The sequence below is a fragment of the Salvelinus namaycush genome, chromosome 11, assembly GCF_016432855.1.
Source record: "Salvelinus namaycush isolate Seneca chromosome 11, SaNama_1.0, whole genome shotgun sequence".
Lineage (NCBI taxonomy): Eukaryota > Metazoa > Chordata > Actinopteri > Salmoniformes > Salmonidae > Salvelinus > Salvelinus namaycush.
Genome location: NC_052317.1, coordinates 5,388,806 through 5,416,362, shown reverse-complemented (window position 1 = coordinate 5,416,362; position 27,557 = coordinate 5,388,806). Strand labels below are relative to the sequence as shown.

General features: G+C 41.9%; 1 protein-coding gene across 3 annotated transcripts in view; it reads right to left on the bottom strand.

Annotated features, from left to right (window-relative positions):
• Positions 1 to 23,520, bottom strand: part of klhl18 (kelch-like family member 18) — a 59,547-nt gene extending 36,027 nt beyond the window's left edge. For 2 of the 3 annotated variants that reach the window (XM_039003661.1, XM_039003662.1), the window contains exons 1-4: positions 23,318 to 23,520; positions 19,267 to 19,397; positions 15,187 to 15,327; positions 6,741 to 6,939 (exon numbers count right to left, since the gene is read on the bottom strand). In XM_039003661.1, coding sequence (XP_038859589.1) covers positions 6,741 to 6,939; positions 15,187 to 15,327; positions 19,267 to 19,397; positions 23,318 to 23,452 — 606 coding nt within the window. In that variant the 5' untranslated portion in view covers positions 23,453 to 23,520. The remainder of the gene's footprint in view (positions 1 to 6,740; positions 6,940 to 15,186; positions 15,328 to 19,266; positions 19,398 to 23,317) is intronic. The other variant, XM_039003663.1, reaches the window with a different exon arrangement.
• Between the last annotated feature and the right edge of the window lie 4,037 nt (positions 23,521 to 27,557).

Sequence of the window (27,557 nt, the reverse complement as noted above, 5' to 3'; positions counted from 1 at the left end):
CCTGTTAATTGAAATGCATTCCAGGTGACTACCTCATGAAGCTGGTTGAAAGAATGTCAAGAGTGTGCAACGCTGTCAAAGGCAAAGGGTGGCTACTTCGAAGAATCGCAAATATATTGATGTTTAACACTATTTTTGGTTACTACATGATTATTTCATAGTTTTGATGTCTTCACTATTATTCTACAACGTAGAAAATAGTCAAAATAAAGAAAAACCCTTGAATGAGTAGGTGTGTCCAAACTTTTGACTGGTACTGTAGGTGTGGGAGACATAGAATACTCGGGATCGAGTTTGGAGGCAGCGTGTTTGATCGGTTTGAAGAAGGGGAGATCAGCCATTGACTCATGCCCTCCCTTCTCAGTTTGGCTGGGCAGAGGAGATGCACTCTTCCTCAGGGGCGTAATACCTCCCCTGGTCAGAGAGGGTGCTGCCTGATGCAGCAAGAGACATGCCGTCATCCTCACTTCGTGATTTATCTGAAAGGTCCGCCCCCAGGGACAGATAGGCGTCCTCCGAATATGCTGGGAGCTTGAGGGGAAGATGTCTGTCCCTCTTCTGAGATTTTGTTCGCAACATCTTCCCCGAGCAAGAACGAGGCCTACCACGCTCTACGTTTAAGGACACCGGGGCCCAGCTGAATGCAATGTAAATCAGACTGGGACACGAAATGGCCGCAACTGCAAGGGAAAGCCTTGCTAGGCTTGCGCTGCTTTCCCTCCCCCTGCCATGACGACTTGGTCGGTTAACCCGTCGACATTTGTTTAGACCGGATGGGCGAAAACAAACTGGAATACCCGGGGGGAGTAGCAAGCTAGCTACTCCAAACTGCTATTCAACGGGGAAGCCGGGCAAGATACGGAGTGACGTTAGCTGGAAGCCATGTAATCAGAAACAGGTCAGGTAAGCAGAAATAGCCTGTCTAGGACTGATATTAGCAACTGGGACTGAGTAGCAGGCAGTTTACTCTGGGCACGCTTTTCATCCAAATGAGAAAATGCTGCCGCCTAGCCATAAGAAGTTAAGCTACATTATTTCTCTCATTACCGCGTCCCCTCTGAAGAATGGTCGGATGACCGCAGCAGCAGGGTTTGTGATGTTATGCGAATATTTCGGGAAAAGTGAGAGAAAACCCCTCAGACTTTGTTTGAATGGTTTTGTGCATCGAAATAGGATATGTATCAGGATATGTATATGTAACAGACACTGACTCCATTAATGTGTCAATCCAAAAATGTGCCAGATCCTCTCCGATCTGGCATTTCTTAATTTATTTATAAGTAATAACCTGAATAATAATAATGAAATGCCATGATAAAGAGGTGTAATGGCTTGTTTCAAATAGGTTCTATTAAGAAGCATATGCCTGTAAACACATGTACAAACAGAATTGATATCTCCCCTGGTTATATACCAAGGTATCGCATTGGGACAAGTAGACCACAGGATATCCTAGGTTTCCTTTCCTAGGATCTCGGGGCTTGCCAGACAGTGATGATAAATTGAGTGACTTGTCTCGCCAGTCAGTGCAGCCTACCGAATCGCATCGCTGAGAAAGCCATTCATTTGGCTCCCTAATTTGCAGAGGCTACTGGTAGGCCTAGGCTTATTGATGCTTATCTGCAGATAAACTATAAAAAAATTCAATGAAGATGGCGAATCATCACCGAAAGAAAAATAGGTAATGAGAGCCTCATTCTGGTCCAAAAATGATAATTAGGGCCCTCACAGAATCCAGGCATTAACATGGCATTCAACGACATTGTATTGACCTTAGCAGGGAATCAACTCAATGTGTGTGTGTGCGCCTCCTCCTCCATTTTTGGGGTAATGCTGTAATCGATTGGTTGTACTCTTGGATTGAGCAGACCTTCCCGTACAATTCTGATACCTCCATGAAGGACATAACTTCACCATTCCAATCATTTAAGAACAAAATACCCTTTTCAGACATCTTTCACATAAATACAGGTATTTTATCAACCAGCACATTTGAGTTCAGCCATAGTGTTTTCTATCTTTTCAGGGGGATGAAATTGAAATTGTAGCCAGCTCTGCAATGCTTATTTAAAAAAGAGAGATACTTTGAAAAAAAGTGTCATTTTTAATTAATCGAAAATGAGACATGGCAATCTGCACAAAGGCAAAAAGGCCGTTTTTAAACAATGGATGAGCTTTTCTTTAGGGTTCAAGTAAAACTTTTGAATAAGTGAAGGTTTTAGAGAGAGGTTTAGTGCTTTTATACTTAATCTCAACCCACCAAATTCATACGCATTATATCTCTGAAATCCACTTACAGTTGAAGATGGATGTTTACATACACCTTAACCAAATACATTTAAACTCAGTTTTTCACAATTACTGACATTTAATCCTAGTACAAATGCCCTGTCTTAGGTCAGTTAGGATCACCACTTTATTTTCAGAATGTGAAATGTCAGAATAAAAGTAGAGAATTATTTATTTCAGCTTTTATTTATTTTCCTCATGATGCCATCTATTTTGTGAAGGGCACCAGTCCCTCCTGCAGCAAAGCACCCCCACAACATGATGCTGCCACCACCGTGCATCACAGTTGGGATGGTGTTCTTCGGCTTGCAAGTCTCTCCCTTTTTCCTCCAAACATAACAATGGTCATTATGGCCAAACAGTTCTCTTTTTGTTTCATCAGACCAGAGGATATTTGATACGGTCTTGAAACACTGTTCCACTCGGCTGAGCGGTGTCTTCTGCCCTCTTTCAGCAGTCCCTGGATACATTGGAAACAATCTATTGTTGTACCCATCCCAAAAACCTCTCATCCATCTGCATCAAATGATTACAGACCTGTCGCTCTTACCTCTCTCTTGAAAAGATCATCAAGGCATACATAATCAACACCACCCCGACACCTTCTTGACCCCCTCCAATCTGCATACCGGTCAGAGAGAGGGACAGATTATGCAATCCTTTCACTCTTACATCTGCTGTACATGCATTTAAAAGGGCAGTAAAACCATGTGTGTATCATGTTTGCAGATTTCTCCTCGGAATTTACACAATTATTACGTTGGTCCTCGCAGACAGACAGAGGATACTTCGGACTTGATGCTATGCTTATCACACGGATCACCAACTTCCTAACTGATAGGTCTCAGCAGGTACGAGTTGGCAACACACGCGGAGGTGCACACTCCTTCAGTTGGAACCCCACAGGGCAGTGTTCTTTCACCAGTACTATACATACTGTATACAGATAGCTGCCAGAGCGGTTCCCAGGGCGCCACCTGATCAAATATGCTGACAATACTGCTTTGGTCAGTCTTCTCAAAGCGGATGAGACTGAGCACGGACCGGCTCTGAATGATTTTACTGTCTGGTGTCGTCATCCCATCTAATATTAAATACATAAAAAACAAAGGACATGGTGATTGACTTTCGAAGGAACACTACCATGCACACACCATCACTGATAAAAGGTGAGCCCATTGACATAGTGGAGGAGTACAAATACCATGGGCTAGTCATTGACAACAAGCTGTCCTGGGATCAGTGTACTGACGCTATTTAAAAAAAAAAAAGGAAATACAGTCTGTTGGCCTACGGATACTGCACTTTTTAAAATCATTAATTGAGAGCATTCTGTCCTACTGCTTGACCTGCTGGTTTGGGAATATCAAGGTTGCACAGAAAAATAGGTTGGGCAAGATAGTCAGGACTTGGGGAAAAATCATGGGGCAGCAACAACAAGAGCTGTCATCTCTCTACCTGGGCAGAGCCAAAAGAATAGAGGTTGACTCTTCCCATCCACTCCACCCTGAATTCCATCTCCTTCCCTCTGGATGCAGGTACAGACTACCTAAGGTTAAAAAAAAAAAAAAAATAGGGCCAAGTTCTCTTTTATTCCGAATGCAATTCTGCAACGTAACAAATGTTGGACTAATTGCACTATGAAATTGCACTTACCCTGCCTATTTGTTTCTAAATATCCTTTGACTGCTGCAAGCTGAATTGCCTCTGAGGACATTAACGTTTTCTGAATACATGGAACTCTATTCCACATTACACGTAACTGATGCAAGCAGTAAAATTTCATTTAAAACACAGATTAAAAAAATGCCTTACGGAACAGAGGACTGTGAAGCAACAAACATATGCACAGACACACGCATACACACGATAACATACGCACACACATACGTGTCAAGCTTCTTGGTTACAGCAGAGACAATCAATCCCCTCCTGAATCAAGATCCCTGCTGCCTATATTTGTTTTGTGCATATTATAATTTTTTTAATTTATACACATATAGTATCAGCCAAAAGTTTGGACACCTACTCATTCAACAGTTCCTTTATTTTTTACTATTTTCTACATTGTAGAATAATAGTAAAGACATCAAAACTATGAAATAACACATATGGAATCATGTAGTAAGCGAAAAAGTGTTTTAAAAAATCAAAATATATTTTAGATTTCAGATTCTTCAAAGTAGCCACCCTTTGCCTTGATGACAGCTTTGCACACCCTTGGCATTGTGGTCAGGTGATTGTGGAGGCCAGGTCATGTGATGCAGCACTCCATCACTCTCCTTGGTCAAACAGCCCTTACACTTTGAGGTGTGTTTTGGGTCATTATCGTGTTGAAAAACAAATGATACTCCCACTAAGTGCAAACCAGTTGGAATGGCGTGTGGTAGCCATGCTGGTTAAGTGTGTGATTTATTTAGAAATCAAGGCAGACAGTGTCACCAGCAAAGCACCCCCATGCCATCACACCACCTCCTCCATGCTTCACGGTGGGAACCACACATGTGGAGATCATCCGTTCACCTACTCTGCATCACAAAGACACGATGGTTGGGACCAAAAATTCCTTTCCTGTGGCGGTCCTCATGAGAGCCAGTTTCATCATAGTGCTTGATCGTTTTTGCGACTCTACATTAACAAACTTTCAAAGTTCTTAATTGACTGACTTTCATGTCTTAAAGTAATGGACTGTCGTTTCTCTTTGCTTATTTGAGCTGTTCTTTTTACCAAATAGGGATATCTTCTGTATACAACCCCTATCTTGTCACAACACAACTGATTGTCTCAAACGCACTGAGGAAAGAAATTCAACAAACTTTTAACAAGGCACACCTGTTAATTGGAATGCATGGTTGAGAGAATGTTTTTAAATGTAATCTTTATTTAACTAGGCAAGTCAGTTAAGAACAAATTCTTATTTACAATGACGGCCAAATCCGAGGCCGACGCTGGTCCAATTGTGCGCCGCGTTACGGGACTCCCAATCACAGCCGGATGTGATACAGCTTGGATTCGAACCAGGGACTGTAGTGGCGCCTCTAGCACTGAGATGCAGTGCCTTAGACCACCGCGCCACTCAGGAGAATGCCAAGAGTGTGCAAAGCTGTCATCAAGGCAAAGGGTGGCTACTTTGAAGAACCTCAAATATAAAACATATTTTGATTTGTCTAACACTTTTTCGGTTACTACATAATTCCATATATGTTATTTCATTGTTTTGATGTCTTCACTATTATTCTACAATGTAGAAAATATTAAAAATAAAAAACCCATGAATGAGTAGGTGTTTTAAAACTTTTGACTGGTACAGTATATATACACACAGAGAGTGCTTTCGGAAAGTATTCAGACCCCTCGACTTTTTCCACACTGTTAGGTTACAGCCTTATCTTACAATTGATTAAATAATTTTTCCCCCCCTCAATCTACACACAATACCCCATAATGAAATATCACATTTACATAAAGTATTCAGACCCTTTACTCAGTACTTTGTGGAAGAACCTTTGGCAGAGATTACAGCCTTGAGTCTTCTTGGGTATGATACTACAAGCTTGGGACACCTATATTTGGAGTTTCTCCCATTCTTCTCTTCAGATCCTCTCAAGCTCTGTCAGGTTGGATGGGGAGCATTGCTGCACAGCTATTTTCAGGTCTCTCCAGAGATGTTTGATCGGGTTCAAGTCCGGGCTCTGGCTGGGCCACTCAAGAACATTCAGAAACTTGTCCCGAAGCCACTCCTGTGTTGTTTTGCCTGTGCTTAGGGTCATTGTCCTGTTGGAAGGTGAACCTTCGTCCCAGTCTGAGGTCCTAAGCGCTCTGGAGCAGGTTTCCATCAAGGATCTCTATGTACTTTGCTCCGTTCACGCACTGTCAACTGTGGGAAATCATGTCCAATCAATTGAATTTACTACATGTGGACTCCAATCAAATTGCAGAACCATCTCAAGGATGATCAATGGAAACAAGATGCACCTGAGCTCAATTTCAAGTCTCATAGCAAAGGGTCTGAATACTTATGTAAATAAGGTATTACATTTAATTTAAATAAATATATAAATTTGCAAAATAAATCTAAAAATTTGTTTTTGCTTTGTCATTATGGGGTATAGTGTTTAGATTGCTGAGAAAAAAGTATATTTAATCAGTTTTAGAATAAGACTGTAAAGTAACAAAATTTGGAAAAAATCAAGGGGTCTGAATACTTTCCGAAGGCACTGTATACAGATTGAGTGATAAAAATGTTCAAGTGTTGCTCACAAAAGTCAAAATGATAGAAAATCCATCATGGCAAATGTTCTCGAGAAGTTGGAGAAATAATTTGACCAAATGTGTGACTATCTCAAACAGGGTGCGGGGTTTGAGCTTTCCAAATTTGCATACCGAGTCCCTTGGTATAGCTTAACCATGTTTCACTGCTTGAACCCCTAACGACAATAAAAGCCACAGACCTGCTCCTCCGCTTTGATGTTGAGTTCGTCACAACCCACCAGCTCCAGTACTTCCTCTGGCCTGAGACCGAGGAACTCCTCAGACACGGACACCTCCACAAAGTGCTGGTGGACAAAACTGTTGGCCGCGTCGTACAGTGTCGTGCACATCATGGTCTCTGCAAACTGTCGCACGCCCAGACAGTTCTTAGGGTGAAGTCTGGGGTGAAAGAGAGGTGGTGTGGGAGAGAGAGAGAGAGAGAGAGAGCAAAAGTTCAAATTAGTTATTCGCAACTTCCAGTTACTTTTAAATGTCATGGTTATTTTGCTCACGCAAGATGTCACCCTAAGTGTGCAATATTGAAAAATAATTTAGTTATAGTGCCAAGGACTTTTGGGAGTTTTATAAATGCTCCAGTGTTGAGAATATTATTGGCGTATAAAGAGACAAAAGCTGAACAGAAAAACACATTTTTGATTTGCAGAAATGAGGAATGAAATGATTAAATTGTCAATGACTTACCACCCACAAGGGTTGGGTGCTGCTAGTAATAGGGTTCTCCCCAGGAATTTTAAAAAAGGTGGTGCTGCCGAGTACGGCACTGCCCCTCTTTGGACATAATTATTTATTACATTTGAAAAAAAAATTATTACAAAAATGATCAAAAATGAGAAATAAAGTAATAATGAAAATATAACAGCAAATAATTATATATATATATACACAATAATATAAGTATTTTTTGGCACTCCTATTTTCAATCCCCTGGCAACCTCCCCTTGTGAGGATAACGGCACTGAGCCTTTTTCTAAAATGTCTTATGAGATTTGAGAACACATTGGGAAGGACCCCTATACAGAATCTTTACAGATCCTTGAGATCCTTCAGATTTGCCCTTATGGACTGCCCTCTAATTCAAACCACAAGTTTTCAATGGGGTTCAAGTCCGGAGACTGATGGCCATTGCAAAATGTTGATTTTGTGGTCAAATAATACATTTCTTTGTGGATTTTGATGTGTGCTTGGGGTTATGGATGTTACATGACATGGCCAAGATTTTTGGGGAGAGTGAATATATTGGCAAAAGTCTGAGTTTGTAAGTCAAAACATGGATTGCCATGTGGAAGGAAACACAAATACGATAATTTTGAAAATTGTAATTTTCATTATTACGTTAGAGAGGAAAAACAACTTATGGATGGTACACCCTCCATTATGGATGTTACAGAGTCTGAAATAGACAATCAACTCTTAAAGATTTCTTGATCAAAATCTATCATAACACATGTTGTCATTTGGAATGTCAGCAGATGGCATAGTTCCTTAGGATTGCATAATTACAGGTAACCTGAAGAGTACCCCAAGGCCAGGCACCAATGTTCCCTCTAAACCGCGTGGGTACGTGCGTGGCCGCGCACCTCCTCCAGGACTGCAGCGCAGAAGAAATGCCATGTCGCGCAGAGATGCAAGAGATTGAAATTCACCGAGTTCGCCCCATTAGATGGCACCATATAGAGCAATGTTTTTTCTGGGATCGAATCAACATATCTGCGCTTTTCAGATCAGTTCAGATCCACGCGTGAGCACATTGTTGATCATCTTTGCTAGTTAGCAGCCCAGTTATAAGTATAGGTAAGCAATGGGGAGTTATTGCTTCCTACAAGAGCACGAAATGTGTAGGCTACATTTCAAGCCGTCTTTGAAAAGCCAGTCAGGTAGAAATATTTATTTAACTAGGCAAATCAGTTAAAAACTAATTATTATTTATAATGACGGCCTACCCCGGCCAAACTCTAAACCGGACGTCGCTGGGCCAACTGTGCGCCGCACTATGGGAATCCCAATCACGGCCGGTTGTGATACAGCCTGGAATCGAACCAGGGTCTGTAGTGACACATCTAGCATTGAGATACAGTGCCTTAGACCGCTGTGCCACTTAATTGTCTTAATTAAAAGGGGCAGTGTTGTATTTTGAGACAGGCTCAAATATGCAAAAAGCCAATAGGCAGAGGGGTAGCCTACATTGTCTAATTCTCTGTATGGTAATAACATTTTATTTTGTCAAGTGGTTTCTTGCATCATACAACACAATAGAATTTACCATCACCTATTTGGCCCATTGTGTTACAGACCAAGTGAAAAATCATGAAATATTGTCAAGCCCTTCATAATGTAAAAACATTTTTTAAAGTCTCATGCAATGTAGGCCTGCATTGAACACCACATATAGACTACAACCGTAGGCTATATCATAGAAATGAAAAGCGATTTCCATGTGAAAATGTTATGGGATTTGCTATTGGTTTTGTTGGTAGGCTTAAATTAGGCTAAAATAGCCACAATAGCCTATTGACTACTGTCTAAAACTGTAAGAGTACAGCCTCAATGTTCACTGTAAACGCGCACTGGAATGTGCACAAAATTCTCAATATTCAAGTTTCCGCTCACAAGATCTAAAATTTGCTCAGTACCCCCAAAACTTTGAGGTAAAATTGCCAGGCCCCACATCCTAATAGGTCCTTTTTTCGCCCTTCTCTTATATGAAACATCCTCTCACTGTCAATTGCGTTTATTTTCAGCAAAAGTTCCACAGACATGTGACTTACAGAAATTGAATAATGTGTCCCTGAACAAAGGGGGGGGTCAACATCAAAAGTAAGTCAGTATCTGGTGTGGCCACCAGCTGCATTAAGTACTGCAGTGCATCTCCTCATGGACTGTACCAGATTTGCCAGTTCTTGCCAGTTTGCCAGTTCCCTCTTCCACCAAGGCACCTGCAAGTTCCCGGAAATTTCTGGGGGGGGGGGGGGGGGACAGCCCTAGCCCTCACCCTCCGATCCAACAGGTCCCAGACGTGCTCAATGAGATCCGGGCTCTTCGCTGGCCATGGAAGAACACTGACATTCCTGGCTTGCAGGAAATCACGCACAGAACGAGCAGTATGGCTGGTGGCATTGTCATGCTGGAGGGTCATGTCAGGATGAGCTTGCAAGAAGGGTACCACATGAGGGAGGAGGATGTCTTCCCTGTAACGCACAGCGTTGAGATTGCCTGCAGTGACAACAAGCTCAGTCCGATGATGCTGTGACACCGCCCCAGACCACGACGGACCCTCCACCTCCAAATCGATCCCGCTCCAGAGTACAGGCCTCGGTGTAACGCTCATTCCTTCGACGATAAACGCAAATCCGACCATCACCCCTGGTGAAACAAAACCGCGACTCGTCAGTGAAGAGCACTTTCTGCCAGTCCTGTCTGGTCCAGCGAAGGTGGGTTTGTGCCCATAGGCGACGTTGTTGCCGGTGATGTCTGGTGAGGACCTTCCTTACAACAGGCCTACAAGCCCTCAGTCCAGCCTCTCTCAGCCTATTGCGGACAGTCTGAGCACTGATGGAGGGAGTGTGCGTTCCTGGTGTAACTCGGCAGTTGTTGTTGCCATCCTGTACCTGTCCCGTAGGTGTGATGTTCGGATGGACCGATCCTTCGCAGGTGTTGTTACACGTGGTCTGCCACTGTGAGGACGATCAGCTGTCCGTCCTGTCTCCCTGTAGCGCTGTCTTAGGCGTCTCACAGTACGGACATTGCAATCTATTGCCCTAGCCACATCTGCAGTCCTCATGCCTCCTTGCATCATGCATAAGGCACGTTCACGCAGATGAGCAGGGACCCTTGGCAGCTTTCTTTTTGTGTTTTTCAGAGTCAGTAGAAAGGCCTCTTTAGTGTCCTAAGTTTTCATAACTGTGACCTTAATTGCCTACCGTTTGTAAGCTGTTTTACGTCTTAACAACCGTTCCACAGGTGCATGTTCATTAATTGTTTATGGTTCATTGAACAAGCATGGGAAACAGTGTTTAAATCCTTTACAATGAAGATCTGTGAAGTTTTGGATTTTTACGAATGATCTTTTAAAGACAGGGTTTTTCTTTTTTTGCTGAGTTTATATATATAAATAAATATATATAAATAAATACATTTACGAGTTGAATTTAGACACAAATACAATATTTTTTGTATTACAGTTTGTCTTAAGTATTGTTAGAAAATATGCAAATGACATGTGCCTTTACTGCCAATCCACTTTTCTGGACACTGGATGAAGTCAGTGGGGTCAGTCGGGGGCTTTCAAATGGAAAAGACACTTCAGGACTATTCAGAGATTGATGATAAGCACGCTTTTCATCTTTCCATCTAAAAATAAAATGCTGTCATGTATGAGAATTGCATTTCAGCATATTTTTTTCCAAGAGTATCTTAGCTAGAACATATACTGAAGCAATTGTTGATATCTTGAAAAAGAAAGTCTGAAGAATAGCCTACATCCCAGAACAAGCACACAACATGTGGTGAATGCATAAGCTTCTGAAGCTAAGATATTATGGATGTTATAATGCTGAAAAAGGATACTGACAATGAAAAGAGAGAAACCAATTATATAGTCCATATAAAACCTTGACAAAGGTTAGCTTTCCATATTCAGTTTCAATGTATGGTGCATGTTTAAATAAAATATATATATTTTATTATTAAAATTTAAACGTGTGGGACACTAATCCGGACTGTTATAAGAAATCCCGCTATGCCCTCCGACGAACCATAAAACAAGCAAAGAGTCAATACAGGACTAAGATCAAATCCTACTACACTGGCTCCGACGCTCGTTAGATGTGGCAGAGTTTGCAAACTATCACGGATTACAAAAGGTAATCACAGCCGCAACCTGCCCAGTGAAGTGAGCCTACCAGATGAGCTGGCAAGTATCTTCACTGACATTTTCAACCTCTCTTTGACCCAGTCTGTAATACCTACATGTTTCAAGCAGTAACATATACTGCACTTCACAATGCCCTTTTCCACCTGGACAAGAGGAACACCTATGTGAGAATGCTGTTCATTGACTACAGCTCAGCATTCAACAACATAGTGCCCCCAAGCTCATAACTAAGCTAAGGACTCTGGGACTGAACACCTCTCTCTGCAACTGGATCCTGGACTTCCTGATGGGCCGCCACGAGTGTAGGCAACACATCCGCCACGCTGACCATCAAAACATGGGCCCCTCAGGGTTGCGTGCTGAGTCCCCTCCTGTACTCCCTGTTCACCCATAAATCCTACACTATCATTACATTTGCAGATGACAAAACGATGGTAGGCCTGATCACCGACGACAATGAGACAGGCTATAGGGAGGACGTCAGAGACCTGGTAGTGTAGTGCCAGAACAACAACCTCTCCCTCAAAGTGATCAAGACAAAGGAGCTGATCGTGGACTACAGGAATCGGAGGGCCGAGCACGCCTCCATTCCCATTGGCGGGGCTGTAGTGGAATGGGTTGAGAGCTTCAAGTTCCTCGATGTCCACATCACTAAGGATCTATCATGGTTCACACAAACCAACACAGTCGTGAAGAGGGCATGACAACACCTCTTCCCCCTCAAGAGGTTGAAAAGATTTTGCATGAGCCTGATGGTATTCTTTACGTGTTACACAACAAAAAAATTATATATCTGATCAAGTGTATTTGTGGTCTATGCTATGTAGGAAAAACTAAACGAGCTCTGAAAAAAAGGATAGCAGAACAAGAGTAATATCAGGATTCTTGACCAGAGAAACCCTGTGGCTGCGCATTTCTTGGAGGCTCGTCACAACATTAGCTCTCTGAGATACAACGATATCGAACATGTTAAGACTCCTAGGAGGAGGTAAGATCCTGATAATCTTTTATTAAGAGAACTTTATTGGATTCACCGTTTATGCACCATGTCTCCTAAAGATCTGAACCAAGAGTTTGATATCAGACCATTTCGTACATGAATGTCCTTTTTCCTGCCTTCCATGCCTCCTACTTGGTCATTTTGTACATATACACTACTGTTCAAAAGTTTGGGGTCAATTAGAAATGTCATTGTTTTGAAAGAGAATTTTTGGTCCATTAAAATAACACCAAATTGATCAGACGCCTCACAAGTCCTCAATTGGCAGCTTCATTAAATAGTACCCGCAAAACACCAGTCTCAACGTCAAGTGAAGAGGCGACTCCGGGATGCTGGCCTTCTAGGCAGAGTTCCTCTGTCCAGTGTCTGTTCTTTCGACCATCTTTTCTTTTTATTGGCCAGTCTGAGATATGGCTTTTTCTTTGCAACTCTGCCTAGAAGGCCAGCATCCCGGAGTCGCCTCTTCACTGTTGACGTTGAGACTGGTGTTTTTCGAAATAGGCCTCATTTTACTGTGGATATATACTTTTCTACCCGTTTCCTCCAGCATCTTCACAAGGTCCTTTGCTGTTGTTCTGGGATTGATTTGCACTTTTCGCACCAAAGTACGTTCATCTCTAGGAGACAGAACGTGTCTCCTTTCTGAGCGGTATGACAGCTGCATGGTCCCATGGTGTTTGTACAGATGAACGTGGTACCTTCAGGCTTTTGGAAATTTCTCCCAAGGATGAACCAGACTTGTGGAGGTCTACAATTTTTTTTCTGAGGTCTTGGCTGATTTATTTTGATTTTCCCATGATGTCAAGCAAAGAGGCACTGAGTTTGAAGGTAGGCCTTGAAATACATCCACAGGTACACCTCCAATTGACTCAAATGACGTACATTAGCTTATCAGAAGCTTCTAAAGCCATGACATCATTTTCTGGAATTTTCCAAGCTTTTTAAAGGCATAGTCAACTTAGTGTATGTACACTTCTGATCCACTGGAATTGTGATAGATTATTTCACTTATAATTCACTGTCTGTAAACAATTGTTGGAAAAATGACTTGCTAGATGTCCTAACCGACCTTCCAAAACTATAGTTTGTTAACAAAAAATGTGTGGAGTGGTTGAAAAACGAGTTTTAATGACTCCAACCTAAGTGTATGTAAACTTCAGACTTCCACTGTATATATTAGATTCTGTAACTACTACATGTGCCCATCTCATTGATATAAAACTATTAGAGATATACCTGGTTGGTTAGCTACCTGCAGATTCATACAGGGTAGTAACGTCATGGGGGTATGGGTCATTGTTAGCTAGCTACTTACCTACATGTCTTAACACAAGACTCCACTATGCAAGTAACCACTTCGGGTGCGTTCGTAAATTCAGTCTGGCCATCTACTCCGATTTCAGAACACTCTCGTCTGAGTGTGCCAGAGCGCAGAATAACTGATTTAGTTACAAACGCTCAACACCCGTTGAATATGGCCGGTGTCAGCAAACGTTGGGGGGAAAAAATCGTAATTAAATTGTTGCCAGCAGCACAGTTAGTCACCAACGCTCTGGATAACATGAAAACAGCCTAACCAGCTCTGCCAGAGTGAGTAAAATGGTCAGAGTGGGGTGTTCTCTCATTTGTGTCTGGAAGTAGCTAGCAAGCTAGCCAATGTTAGAAAGTTAGCCTGGGTGCGTGACTGCCGTTGTGAGGTCAGAACGCTCAGATCAACCCTACTCATTGGCCAGAGCATCCAGTGTGCGACGTGAACGCTCCGAGAGCGAAACTCTCTGAATTTATGAACAGACAAACTGTCACTAATGCTCTAGATAACATAACAGCCTAACCAGCTCTGCTAGGGCAAGTAATGTTCAGTGATCTGTTCTCTCATTTGTGTCTGGAAGTAGATCCATCAACTTAGCCAGTTAGCTTTGGTGCTTGACTGCTGTTAGTACAGAACGCTCAGATCAACCCTTAAAAAGAGATGGCCGGGCTAAAGCTTAAGAGAGTGTGAACGATGCTGAAGGGGTGCAGACAAAGAAGAGCTTTCCAGTTGGTACCAAAACATTCAAAAAATAAAATTCTCTCAAAAGTGAGGTTACAAGTTGATCAACTTTCAAAGCAGGATGACTTTCCCATTGTTCCTCAAATGCAGTGCATGATACACAATTGTGTAGCTCTGTGTCTCTGCTTTTATCCAATGTAAAAAAACACAACTTCAAATGTTGCTACATAAGACCGAATCAAGGCGGTCGGTCGGTCACATATGTGGAAATTCCTTCAAGACAGTTGGAAAAGCATTCCTCATCAAGATGTATATCAAATCAATATCTGTAGGCTAAATATAGCCAAATTATTCAGTCTGGGAACATTGGGTGCAGTAAACAAAAATACAAAACACAGCAGAGTATGAAGTGGCCAATCGGACGTAAGAGGACGATGCACTTCTTTTGAGCGCAAAAATTGTAGGAGGGAGGAAATCCCCCCACAGCTTGGAATGTTTAGTGTTATATATATATATATATAAAAAATGCAACAATAAAATATAAGAGGAAGGGTAGACCAGCTGGTAGAGGTGAGTCTTAAGGCCTGCTTTAAATGCCTCAGTGGTTTGAGCAGCCCAAACGTGAAGTGAGGGAGGAAAAAAGGTTAAACAAGGTTCTCTTGATCAATCAATATAAAATCAGCCAACACATGGCACATGCATTTACATTTTTCAAGGATCAATTAAATGTGTGTGTGTGTGTGTAATGCGTGTGTGAGAACACACCTTTCCTGGAGGAAGGAGCAGCAGGCATCCTTGACATTCTGCAGCTGCAAAAAGCTGGCTCCGATCAGCAGGGACTGGACGTTCTGCTGGTCGATGGCCACATGGCCATTATACGCAAAATTGATCAAAGCTTCAAGTGCACTGCCAAGGGGGAAAAAGAAAGGACACCTGATGTAAGGGAGCAGCACTATGGCCCAGTACAGAAACACCACCCCCCCCCCCCCCCCCCCCCCGATTAGTTACTTTGGTAACACTTTACTTGACACTGGCATAACCATGTCATAACAGCTGACATAACTTGTCATTAGCTGTTATAATTTGGTCATAACATTGTCTTGACATATTTAGACTTGTGACATATATTGCGTTAATTTATGGCTGGTTATGATACCTATATTAGACTGCCAAAACCGACCACACAAGGCAACACATTCCATTACACCATAGCTTGCGTGTCAACAGTATGTTAATATTATATATAATCTTCATACATCATTATAATTGCACACACATTGATGTCAGACATGCCCCTACTCCAATGTTCTGATGACTGGGCTGAACGCAGCAGCAGATTTCAGGAGCAGGACAAGACACCCTCTTTTTGACTGATATAAGGGTTGTATGTGATAGGCCTATCTGGCTTACGTGGGCATAATACTTCTTGACAGTGTCATAAAGTGTACTTTCTTAGTCCAAGTAAAGTGACAGGATGGTCATAGTGCTTTATGGCAGTGTCAAAGTGTAATGTCAACAAGTTATTTCAAATATGGATGGAAAAAAACATGAAGCTCTCATTACAACAAAAAAAGGATTTAAGAAACAAACTTTCAAAACAAAAGGACATTTCTTGGCAGGGAAAAACTAATTTGAATAAATGTGGGTTGACACTTACAGTGGGGCAAAAAAGTATTTAGTCAGCCACCAATTGTGCAAGTTCTCCCACTTAAAAAGATGAGAGAGGCCTGTAATTTTCATCATAGGTACACTTCAACTATGACAGACAAAATGAGGAAAAAAAATCTTAAAAATCACATTGTAGGATTTTTAATGAATTTATTTGCAAATTATGGTGGAAAATAAGTATTTGGTCAATAATAAAAGTGAACGCTAAGCTACAGGACTGTTTTGCTAGCACAGACTGGAATATGTTCCGGGATTCATCCAATGGCATTGAGGAGTATACCCCCTCAGTCACCGGCTTCATCAATAAATGCATCTACGACGACGTCGTCCCCACAGTGACTGTACGTACATACCCCAACCAGAAGCCATGGATTACAGACAAGATACACACCGAGCTAAAGGCTAGAGCTGCTGCTTTCAAGGAGCGGGACACTAATGCGGACGCCTATAAGAAATCCCGCTATGCCCTCAGACGAACCCTCAAACAGGCAAAGCATCAATACAGGACTAAGATTGAATCCTACTACACCGGCTCTGACGCTCGTCGGATGTGGCTGGGCTTGAAAACTATTACGGACTACAACAGGGAAACCCAGCCACGAGCTGCCCAGTGACGCGAGCCTACCAGACGAGCTAATTACCTTTTATTCTCGCTTTGAGGCAAGCAACACTGAAGCATGCATGAGAGCACAAGCTGTTCCGCACGACTGGGTGATCTCGGTCTCCATAGCCAATGTGAGCAAGACCTTTAAACAGGTCAACATTCACAAAGCTGCAGGGCCAGACGGATTACCAGGACATGTACTCAAAGCATGCACGGACCAACTGGCATGTGTCTTCACTGACATTTTCAACCTCTCCCTGGCCGAGTCTGTAATACCTACATGTTTCAAGCAGACCACCGTAGTCCCTGTGCCCAAGATAGCGAAGGTAACCTGCCTAAATGATTACCGCCCCGAAGCACTCATGTCAGTAGCCATGAAGTGCTTTGAAAGGCTGGTCATGGCTCCCAACACCATCATGCCAGAAACCCTAGACCCACTCCAATTCGCATACCGCCTCAACAGATCCACAGATGACGCAGTCGCACTACACACTGCCCTTTTCAACCTGGACAAAAGGAACACCTAAGTGAGAATGCTATTCATTGACTACAACAACATAGTGCACCACAAAGCTCATCACTAAGCTAAGGACCCTGGGACTAAACACCTCCATCTGCAACTGGATCCTGGTGGTAAGGGTAGGCAACAACACATCTGCTACGCTGATCCTCAACACTGGGGCCCCTCAGGGGTGCGTGCTTAGTCCCCTCCTGTACTTCCTGTTCACCTACGACTGCTTGACCAAGCACAACTCTAACACCATCATTAAGTTTGCTGACAACACAACAATGGTAGGCCTGATCACCGACAATGATGAGAGAGCCTATAGGGAGGAGGTCAGAGACCTGGCAGTGTGGTGCCAGAACAACAACATCTCTTTCAATGTGAGCAAGACAAAAGAAATGATCGTGGACTATAGGAAAAGGAGGACCGAACAGGCCCCCATTAACATCAACATTGCTGGAGCGGGTCGAGAGTTAAGTTCCTTGATGTCCACATCGCCAACAACCTATCATGGTCCAAACACACCAAGACAGTTGTGAAGAGGGCATTACAAAGCCTATTCCCCCTCAGGAAACTGAAAAGATTTGGCATGGGTCCCCTGAAGTTCTACAGCTGCACCATCGAGAGCATCCTGACCGGTTGCATTACCAACTGGTATGGCAACTGCTCGGCATCTGACCGGAAGGCAATACAGAGGGTAGTGCATACGGCCCAGTACATCACTGGGGGCAAGCTTCCTGACATCCAAGACCTAAAAATTGTCAAAGACTCCAGTCACCCAAGTCATAGACTGTTCTCTCTGCTACCGCACGGCAAGCGATACCAGAGCACCAAGTCTAGGACCAAAAGGCTCCTTAACAGCTTCTACCCCCAATCCATAAAAGTGCTGAACAACTAAACTAATCAAATGGCCACACGGACTATTTACATTGTACCCCCCGCCCACCTTTGTTTTTACACTGCTGCAACTTGCTGTATATTATCTATGCATAGTCACTTTACAAATTACCTTGATTAACCTGTACCCCGACACATTGACTCGGTACCGGTACCCACTGTATATAGCCTCGTTATTGTTATGTAAATGTCATGTTACTTTTTGATAGATCTTTTTTTTTTTTTTTACTTTAGTATATTTGGTAAATATTTTCTTAACTCTATTTCTTGAACTGCATTTTTGGTTAAGGGCTTGTAAGTAAGCATTTCACAGTAAGGTCTACACCTGTTGTATTCGGCACAGGTGACAAATAAAATTCGATTTTATTTCTTGTCTCATACAGGTAGGCATGCATATTCATTGGGTTGCAGGTGCTTCGAGGAGGGAATCAACTTAAAGCTGCAATATGTAACTTTTTGGGTGACCCGACCAAATTCACATAGAAATTTCAAGTTACAGATCTGTCACTCTCATTGAAAGCAAGTTTAAAAAGTGGTAGATATGTTCTATGTGTGCTATTTCTATGCTTCCAGTTCTTCCTTTTAGTTTTGCGTCTTTTACGTTTGGTTTTGTACACCAGCTTCAAACAGCTGAAAATACAATATTTCACAGCGGTTTAGATTGTGCAATGATTCTCTACATTATACCAGCTTGTTTTGTCACAGACTGAAATTAGCTGAACTATTAGAATTTTTGCAACTATGAAATGGCAGAGCGATTTCTGCATAGTGCATCTTTAAAACAGGTCCATTTTACATAAAAAGCACTTAGCCTACTTTGTTGAACATTTTGGAACATGGTTTGCATTGTTAGGTGATCAGCTTGACAGTTCAGCAGAGAATTTGTGAATTGTCAGAATAACGCACTTAAATGACTTGAAACATCCTGTGTGCACGACTGCAGCGATTTATTTTCAAAAGGAAGGCGATAATAACGTTGTAACTGATTTTAAATGTGTTATTAAAATTATTAATATTGGCTAGGGTGATGGGTTGTTTCTGGTCCAGCCAATACACCTGCACTTCGAACATCTCCTTTCAAATGGGCATTAATATGGAGATGTTTCCCCTTTGCTGCTTTAACAGCCTCCACTCTCAGTGCTGCTGAGTGAGTAGGCTACAAGGGCCTTACCTAGGGTCCATCCCTTGCATTACAATCTCATCTTGCTTGCACTCTACCATGTCATTCGTAAACATGGCATGGAAGTAAGGGATGGAGGCAGCCAGAACAATCCTGTGGGCGCTGAACTTGTGGTCTCCAACCTGTAAGGGCGATACAAGCAAGTGATTTAGTCCAGACATGGGTCAAATACATAGCCTGTCAAATACATGTTCCATACGGTAGAATGGAACAAATGGAATAGCATCAAAAGGGTGCATACTTCAAGCTAAATCAAGCCCACCTCAAGTGCATTCATTTGACAGAATTGTAACACAGTTGAAGTTGGAAGTTTACATACACTTACGTTGGAGTCATTAAAACTCGTTTTTCAACCACTCCACTAATTTCTTGTTGACAAACTATAGTTTTGGCAAGTCGGTTAGGACATCTACTTTGTGGATTGCAAGTAATTTTTCCAACAATTGTTTACAGACAGATTATTTCACTTATAATTAACTGTATAACAATTCCAGTTGGTCAGAAGTTTACATACACTAAGTTGACTGTGCCTTGAAACAGCTTGGAAAATTCCAAAAAATTATGTCATGGCTTTAGAAGCTTCTGATAAATGATGTCAATTAGCCTGAGTCAATTGGAGGTGTACCTGTGGATGTATTTCAAGGCCTACCTTCAAACTCAGTGCCTCTTTGCTTGACATCATGGGAAAATCAAAAGAAATCAGCCAAGACCTCAGAAAAAAAAATTGTAGACCTCCACAAGTCTGGTTCATCCTTGGGAGCAATTTCCAAACGCCTGAAGGTACCACGTTCATCTGTACAAACAATAGTACGCAAGTATAAACACCATGAGACCACGCAGCTGTCATACTGCTCAGGAAGGAGACGTGTTCTGTCTCCTAGAGATGAACGTACCTTGGTGAGAAAAGTCCAAATCAATCCCAGAACAACAGCAAAGGACTATGTGAAGATGCTGGAGGACACAGGTAAGAAAGTAAGTTGGTAGAGCATGGCGCTTGCAACGCCAGGGTTGTGGGTTCATTCCCCACGGGGGGACCAGGATGAATATGTATGAACTTTCCAATTTGTAAGTCGCTCTGGATAAGAGCGTCTGCTAAATGACTTAAATGTAAATGTATCTATATCCACAGTAAAACGAGTCCTATATCGACATAACCTGAAAGGCCGCTCAGCAAGGAAGAAGCCACTGCTCCAAAACCACCATAAAAAAGCCAGACTACGGCTTGCAACTGCACATGGAGACAAAGATCATACTTTTTGGAGAAATGTCCTCTGTTCTGATGAAACAAAAATAGAACTGTTTCCCCATAACGACCATTGTTATGTTTGGAGGAAAAAGGGGGATGCTTGCAAGCTGAAGAACACCATCGCAACTGTGAAGCATGGAGGTGGCAGCATCATGTTGTGGGGGTGCTTTGCTGCAGGAGGGACTGGTGCATTTCACAAAATAGATGGCATCGTGAGGCAGGAAAATTATGTGGAAATATTGAAGCAACATCTCAAGACATCAGTCAGGAAGTTAAAGCTTGGTCGCAAATGGGTCTTCAAAATGGACAATGACCCCAAGCATACTTCCAAAGTTGTGACAAAATGCCTTAAGGACAACAAAGTCAAGGTATTGGAGTGGCCATCACAAAGCTCTGACCTCAATCTCATAGAAAATGTGTGGGCAAAACTGAAACAGCGTGTACGAGCAAGGAGGCCTACAAATGTAACTCAGTTACACTAACTTATTGTGGGAAGCTTGTGGAAGGCTACCCGAAACGTTTGACCCAGGTTAAACAATTTAAAAAGGCAATGCTACCAAATACTAATTGAGTGTATGTAAACTTCTGACCCACTGGGAATGTGATGAAAGAAATAAAAGCTGAAATAAATCATTATTATACTATACTATTATTCTGACATTTCCCATTCTTAAAATAAAGTGGTGACTAACTGACCTAAGACAGGGAATTTTTACTAGGATTAAATGTCAGGAATTGTGAAAAACTGAGTTTAAATGCATTTGGCTAAGGTGTATGTAACTTCCGACTTCAACTGTAATCAGAACTTAATGTCACCTTTAACCATTGCTTTCCCCTTGGCGACACCAACATAAGATTATAGCCTATTGTATTCTGTAGCAGTGGTGTGAAGTACTTCAGTAAAAATACTTTAAAGTACTACTTAAGTAGTTTTTTGTGGTATCTGTACTATACTATTTATATTTTTCAACTTTTACTTCACTACATTCTTAAAGGAAATAATGTACTTTTTACTCCATACATTTTACGTGACACCTAAAAGTACTCGTTACATTGTGAACGCTTAGCAGGGCAGGAAAATGGTCCAATTCGCACACTTATCAAGACAACACATGGTTATCCCTTCTGTCTCTGATCTGGCGGACTCACTAAACACAAATGCACCTTTTGTAAATGATGTCTGAGTGTTGGAGTGTGCCTCTGGCTATCCATACATTTTAAAAACAAGAAAATGGTGCGCCTGCTTTGGTTAATAGAAGGAATTTGAAATGATTTACACTTTTACTCAATTTTAGCAATTACATTTACTTTTGATACTTAAGTATATTTAGAACCAAATACTTTGACATTTACTTAAGTAGTATTTTACTGAGTGACTTTTACTTTAGTAACTATTAAGGTGTATATATACTTTTACTCAAGTATGACAACTGGGTACTTTTCCCACCACTGTTCATTAGACTACTTTTGTCACTTATTTGAGAAATGTGTGTTTATTTTATATGGAAAACTATAAAATCTTGCATGAGGTGGGTGCACTGACTGTTAGGCCTAACCAATACCAAGGACAAGGCATGAAGTCGCCTTCATGTAGGACATGCAGTGCAGGTCTTGTTAAAGAGAAAGTGCACTAATGGAAGCCAGAGTGAAGGCTCGCTGGAGGTGATGCATTACAGATAAAGATGAAATTCCCAAGGGCTTCAGAATATGGCCCAGTAGATACGTAGGCTACCGGGCAGTACACTGCAGCTTATCATAATGATGGTGCTTATTAATAGAGCAGGTGCATCACGTGGGAGGGCCTGAAGAGCGAACATATAACTCCTGTTTCCATGTTCCCTGACGAAGGTCCTACTGACCACATGCAATGTGAACTTTTAGTCGATGCTGCAGGTGTTAACGCCACAGATTTTAGGACAATTGACAGTCAGCTCGAGGCTTGTGAAGATAAGGGCAATGGCTGGCTAGTCATGTTAATTTGATTCAAGAATACCGCAATCTGAGATAACAATGGTCAGTAGTCCATATTTGTCTGAAAGCAAGGCATACTGGACTAGTTACATTATATTATTCTAATTCAGCAGGGCCGTGTATTGTATACGTTAGTAACCAGTTGGCTAAGTCTTGCTTGAGAGGCCATTACTATAGCTAGCTAGACACCAGGGGGTGAGTTTCCCAAAAAAACAAACAGTCAAGATGATGTTAGTACTAAAGATGACCTTTACGTTTTAGGTAACCCGTACACCCAATTAACGTTAACTAGCTAACGTTAGTGTGCTGCTTCGCCATCACAGCAAAAAAAAAAATGTTTTACTTGCAGCATTGGCAGTAACGTTAACGTTAGAGTAGACTTCAGTCGGTGCTAACAGTAGTTCTCTCTACAACCTAATAACTAACGAAGTAAAACTCCCTCTGGCTAAAGCTTTTATTGGTTCTTCCGGACGTAGGGTGAGTCTACTAGCAAGTTGGGCGGCCAAATCGTGGATAAAACTACCATGACAATTGAAAGGGAAGGGCTAAATGTGTTAGATAACTAACGTTACTTATTTGGCACGATAACCGCGACTTCTACATTCATATAATGCTTTACAGTCAGTAGCTACAGTAGCTAGATATGCTGCTTAGCCAATAATTTACTTAGGCTAGAGCTTTATATTTACAAATAGAAGGCTCTGCAGCTAGTTAGCTTGCCTCAATTCTATTGCTAGCAAGATAGCTAGTTAGCCGGCTAGCTATTTTCTCAAAGTAAGTTACTGTAGTGCGCTTGGCTAGCTACTAGGCTAACTCCACACATACCTTCAGGGTGACATCGCAGAGTTTCCCTTGCCTTCTGATCTCCTCCATAACAGCATATCCACGACCTGGTAAATCGTGGACTGAAAAATGCATCAAATCCTCCAGTTCTTCATATATCATATCACCCATCGTCATTGAGGAAAAGGGAAATTACGAATTTTGAAAACGCCTAACAATGGGAACTGACCGACTCGAGACACCGTAGTCGGAATAATCTCCAATCCACTAGTATTCTGCCAGCAACGCAAATTATGACGTGAAATTGTATGGTAATAAGGAAACCTTCAACATAAAAGCCTTGAATTTCATTCAACTGAAATGTGTCTTCTGCATTTAACCCAAACCCCTCTGAATCTGAGAGGTGCAGGGGGCCGTTTAAATTGTTGGGGGTTAACTGCCTTAAGGGCAGATCGACAGATTTTTACCTTGTCTGCTCAGGGATTCAATCTAGCAAACGTTCAGCCCAAATGCAATACACTGTAATAGACTGTACATGGGATACATATTGGGTTGTAGAGAGAACTATTCTACCAGGAAATACTCAGTAGATTGTGGTCAGTAAACCCATAGAATATGGTGTTAGGTAATTGTATAACTGCTGTTATAATAACATTTATACAAATCTATTAGCAAGTACAAATTGCAAATGCTTAACTAGATGTTAATTTTCCAAACCAAAAATTGTTGGTAAAGTATTTTTTTATCGTTATTTTGTTTCAAAGTTTTCATAAACCCTTTACAATATTTGATTGACAATAAAGAGCCTTCTGTTGATATTGGTCACATTACTGCTAACTAATGTGATCTTGTCATGCCGTGAGCACTGTGCAGTTCCAAAATAATCCAAAGGATGGCAGCCTAGACCACAAATTAATGTGTTGCATGAAATAATGTTCTGGTTAGTGCAATATAGTAGGATTGGGATTTTAGGCTGCCATCCTTTGGATTATGTTGGAACTGCGTAAACTCTCATTAGCAGTAAACATGTATTATAACTGTAGAGTAGGGGGACACAGAGATAACTTTTGCAGATATGTAAAAATTGCAGTGACAACACTTCACAATTTTACCAGCAAACAATCCTTTCTCCAAACTAATATTCACTATGCTTGCGAGTTATATTAATCAATCAATCATAGACATATATTATCTTGTTTATATCTGGAAGTAGTGTTAGTTAAATTAGCTAGCCAACTTTAGCCAGTTAGCTTGGGTGCTTGACTGCCTTCTGGGAAATGGATCAATCCTGTTTCTTAGCGGATTTTGGGGTTGAATAATCCTTGTGAGAATCAAGGACAGTGGATATTAGGTAACATATTAAAATGGGCAGTATATATGGGCGAGAGCATAAATTATGTTTAAAAATAGTTTAACTTTATGTCGCGCCGCATTCAAACAATCGCTAAAGGGTTTAGATTTGGGGGCTCTGTGTTGATACAATATGTAAACTATGTGGTAGAGCAGGGTCACAAGGAAGTATAGCTATGGTAAAGTACAACCGGCTAAACAAGATAACATATTTGGGGGTTTCGAGAACCATGCGACTCAAGAAAACCTTGGTAGTTTTAAACTCGTGAGCCTTTATTTTGTTTTATTCTAAAATATATTTATTGAATTGACGTAAGGGAGGAAGAGATACGAGTAATTAATGTGGCTTCCCTGTGAAAAGTAGAATTAGGTTTGTTTTGACTAGAAGTCTAATTAAAAAGTCACCTGGTAACATAAACATTAGCGAAAAGAGAGGTGGAGTATGGTTGAGATTGTAGAGAGCTTTCTGAGTTTAAAAACTTCTTAAGGCAAGGGGGCAGTATTTGGAAGTTCTGATGACTGACGTGCCCAAAGTAAACTGCCTGTTACTCAGGCCCAGAAGCTAGGATATGCATATAATTGGTAGCATTGGATAGAAAACACTCTGAAGTTTCTAACACTGTTAAAATAATGTCTGTGAGTATGACAGAACTGATATGGCAGGCGAAAACCCACGGAGAATCCATCCGGAATTGTTTTTTTTTTAGGTCATTTCAATGCAAGCCTATGGGATATTCAAAATAATTCCTCCCAGATTGCAGTTCCTAAACTGCCACACTGTACCTCCTGGACTCTGAACTGGTTTTGACCTTTTGCCTGTTCACGACCATTCTCTTGCCTACCCCTTTTGGATGTAATAAATATCAAAGACTCAAACTATCTGCCTCCCTTGTCTGCATCTGGGTCTCGCCTTGTGCCCTTGTAGAATGTTTACATAGGGCTGTTATTTAAATATCACAAATAAATTAGTGATCTTGCCATAAGAGGACAGTCTATGTCCTTAGGTGAAAGCAGCACATAAGGAGCCAGAGATAACCAAGGGCATGGGCTGAATTCTGGAGATTGAGTGTACATCAAGATACACCAGGCGGGGGGTGTTGGGACAGCATTGGTCTGGTCCACACACAGTACTACTTGCAGCACCTGCAGCGGTAAAGATCGTCATGTCTCTCCTCGGTGAGTGCATAGTTCTCACTAAAAGTAAGGTCTAGCTGCATAATGGGTGAGCTTGAAGACACCATGACAGAGGAAGCGGAGCTAAAGAGCTAAAGACTAGATTCCACTGTAGATACATGCAGATGGGTTGCATCTAGGAGCTACTTTCACATCATAGTTGGGTTAGCTGTTTTATTGGTTAATGCATCATATGAAAGAGGATTGATGTTGGGGTAATTGTACTCTAAGCAACATTTTGAAGGCATCGATGTGAGAGCATATACAGTGCTGAGTTACCTCAAGAGGATGTAGCATTGATTAGGGATATGCACTTGCCTATCAGGTGATGTGCCTATCAAGTGGCAATGAAGGAGATCGGGAACAAAGTGAAAATGACATGGCTTGGGAACACCTTGGAACCTGGGGCCAGAAAGGGGAAGACTGGGCAAAAGCATGAGGAGGCTTTTTAGGGCCAGCAGAAAAGTATCCTGGAGGCATAGAGTCAGGTGAAGAGAGAGTGGGAATTGTCATGGTCTCAGACTTTGGTTTTCATGCATATATCATTTGCATAGCTTACCACATTGTTAATACTGTTATGTTTTGTGTTTTTCGTTGCTTTCCAAGTCTTATGCTATCACTCTCTTAGGAACCAGAAGGAGAAAGTGGGGGTGTGATGAGAGATGGAAATAAGATTGTGTATGGTGTAATCATAGAACAGACGCCATTAGTCTCTGAGTTTGAAAACCTCACAGAAAGAAGGCATAAACCTGAACCAGGACCAGAGGTTCCATGTCCGGTGATCCCAGGGGACCAGGTCTACATCCGAGTGTTCCGGAGGAAGTGGAACGAGCTAAGGCGAGAGGGTCCCTACGAAGTGGTCCTAGCAACACCAACAGCCGTCCAGGTGAAAGGAAGCACTACGTGGTACCATCTAAACCACTTTACCAGAGTTCTGGAGGAGATCAGTGAGCGACCATCGAGCCATGAGGAAGCAGAGGATACTGATACACCAGGCTGGAGCCCGGAGGAAACGGAAAGAGAAGAGGACCAAGGTGCAACTCCCAATAGCCAACATACACTCTCTCCTGAATATCCAGAGTCCAGGGATAAGGAGGAGTGACATGCCTGTTGCTCCTGATGACATACCTATTCTGGCAGATACTACTGGAAATGTTTCAGTACATATGTTCCCATTATACATTTCAGAGGAGTTAGCAGGATGAGTGCACTCTATATGTGTGTCTGGGTCATTAGACACCATTAGACATGCACCTGTCTGGGAAATGGACATGACTGTTTAATTCTGTACCAGTGCTATGTCCTAATATTTACTGTTGCTATGGTTGGTTATGCCTATTGGGAATTTTCCAGAACACGTGTGTTCATTTCAGAGTGGTCAAAAGAATAAGTGCACTCTATATGTGCGTCTGGGTCATTAGACACCATTAGACATGCACCTGCCTGGGGAGTGGACATGTCTATTTACTTTTGAACCATTGCTATGGCTCTAAAGTTCCCATGCCCTAATGTGAAACCAAACTAAAATTAGTGCACGGCAAAAAGGATAACAGTGGCCAAATGCCAGAGGGGATGAATCATTAACATCAAGAGGAGTCACTACGTGTGTGACGTAAGGATGAAACCTGTATAAAGAGTGTGTGCCAAGGCTGGAAAGTTAGTTGTTTTCATGATCCAGCTCGGCTTATATTACTCTGTAATAAAAGTCTATTTGAACTCACAGGCTCCGGAATTTGAGAAATACTATAGACTGAATATT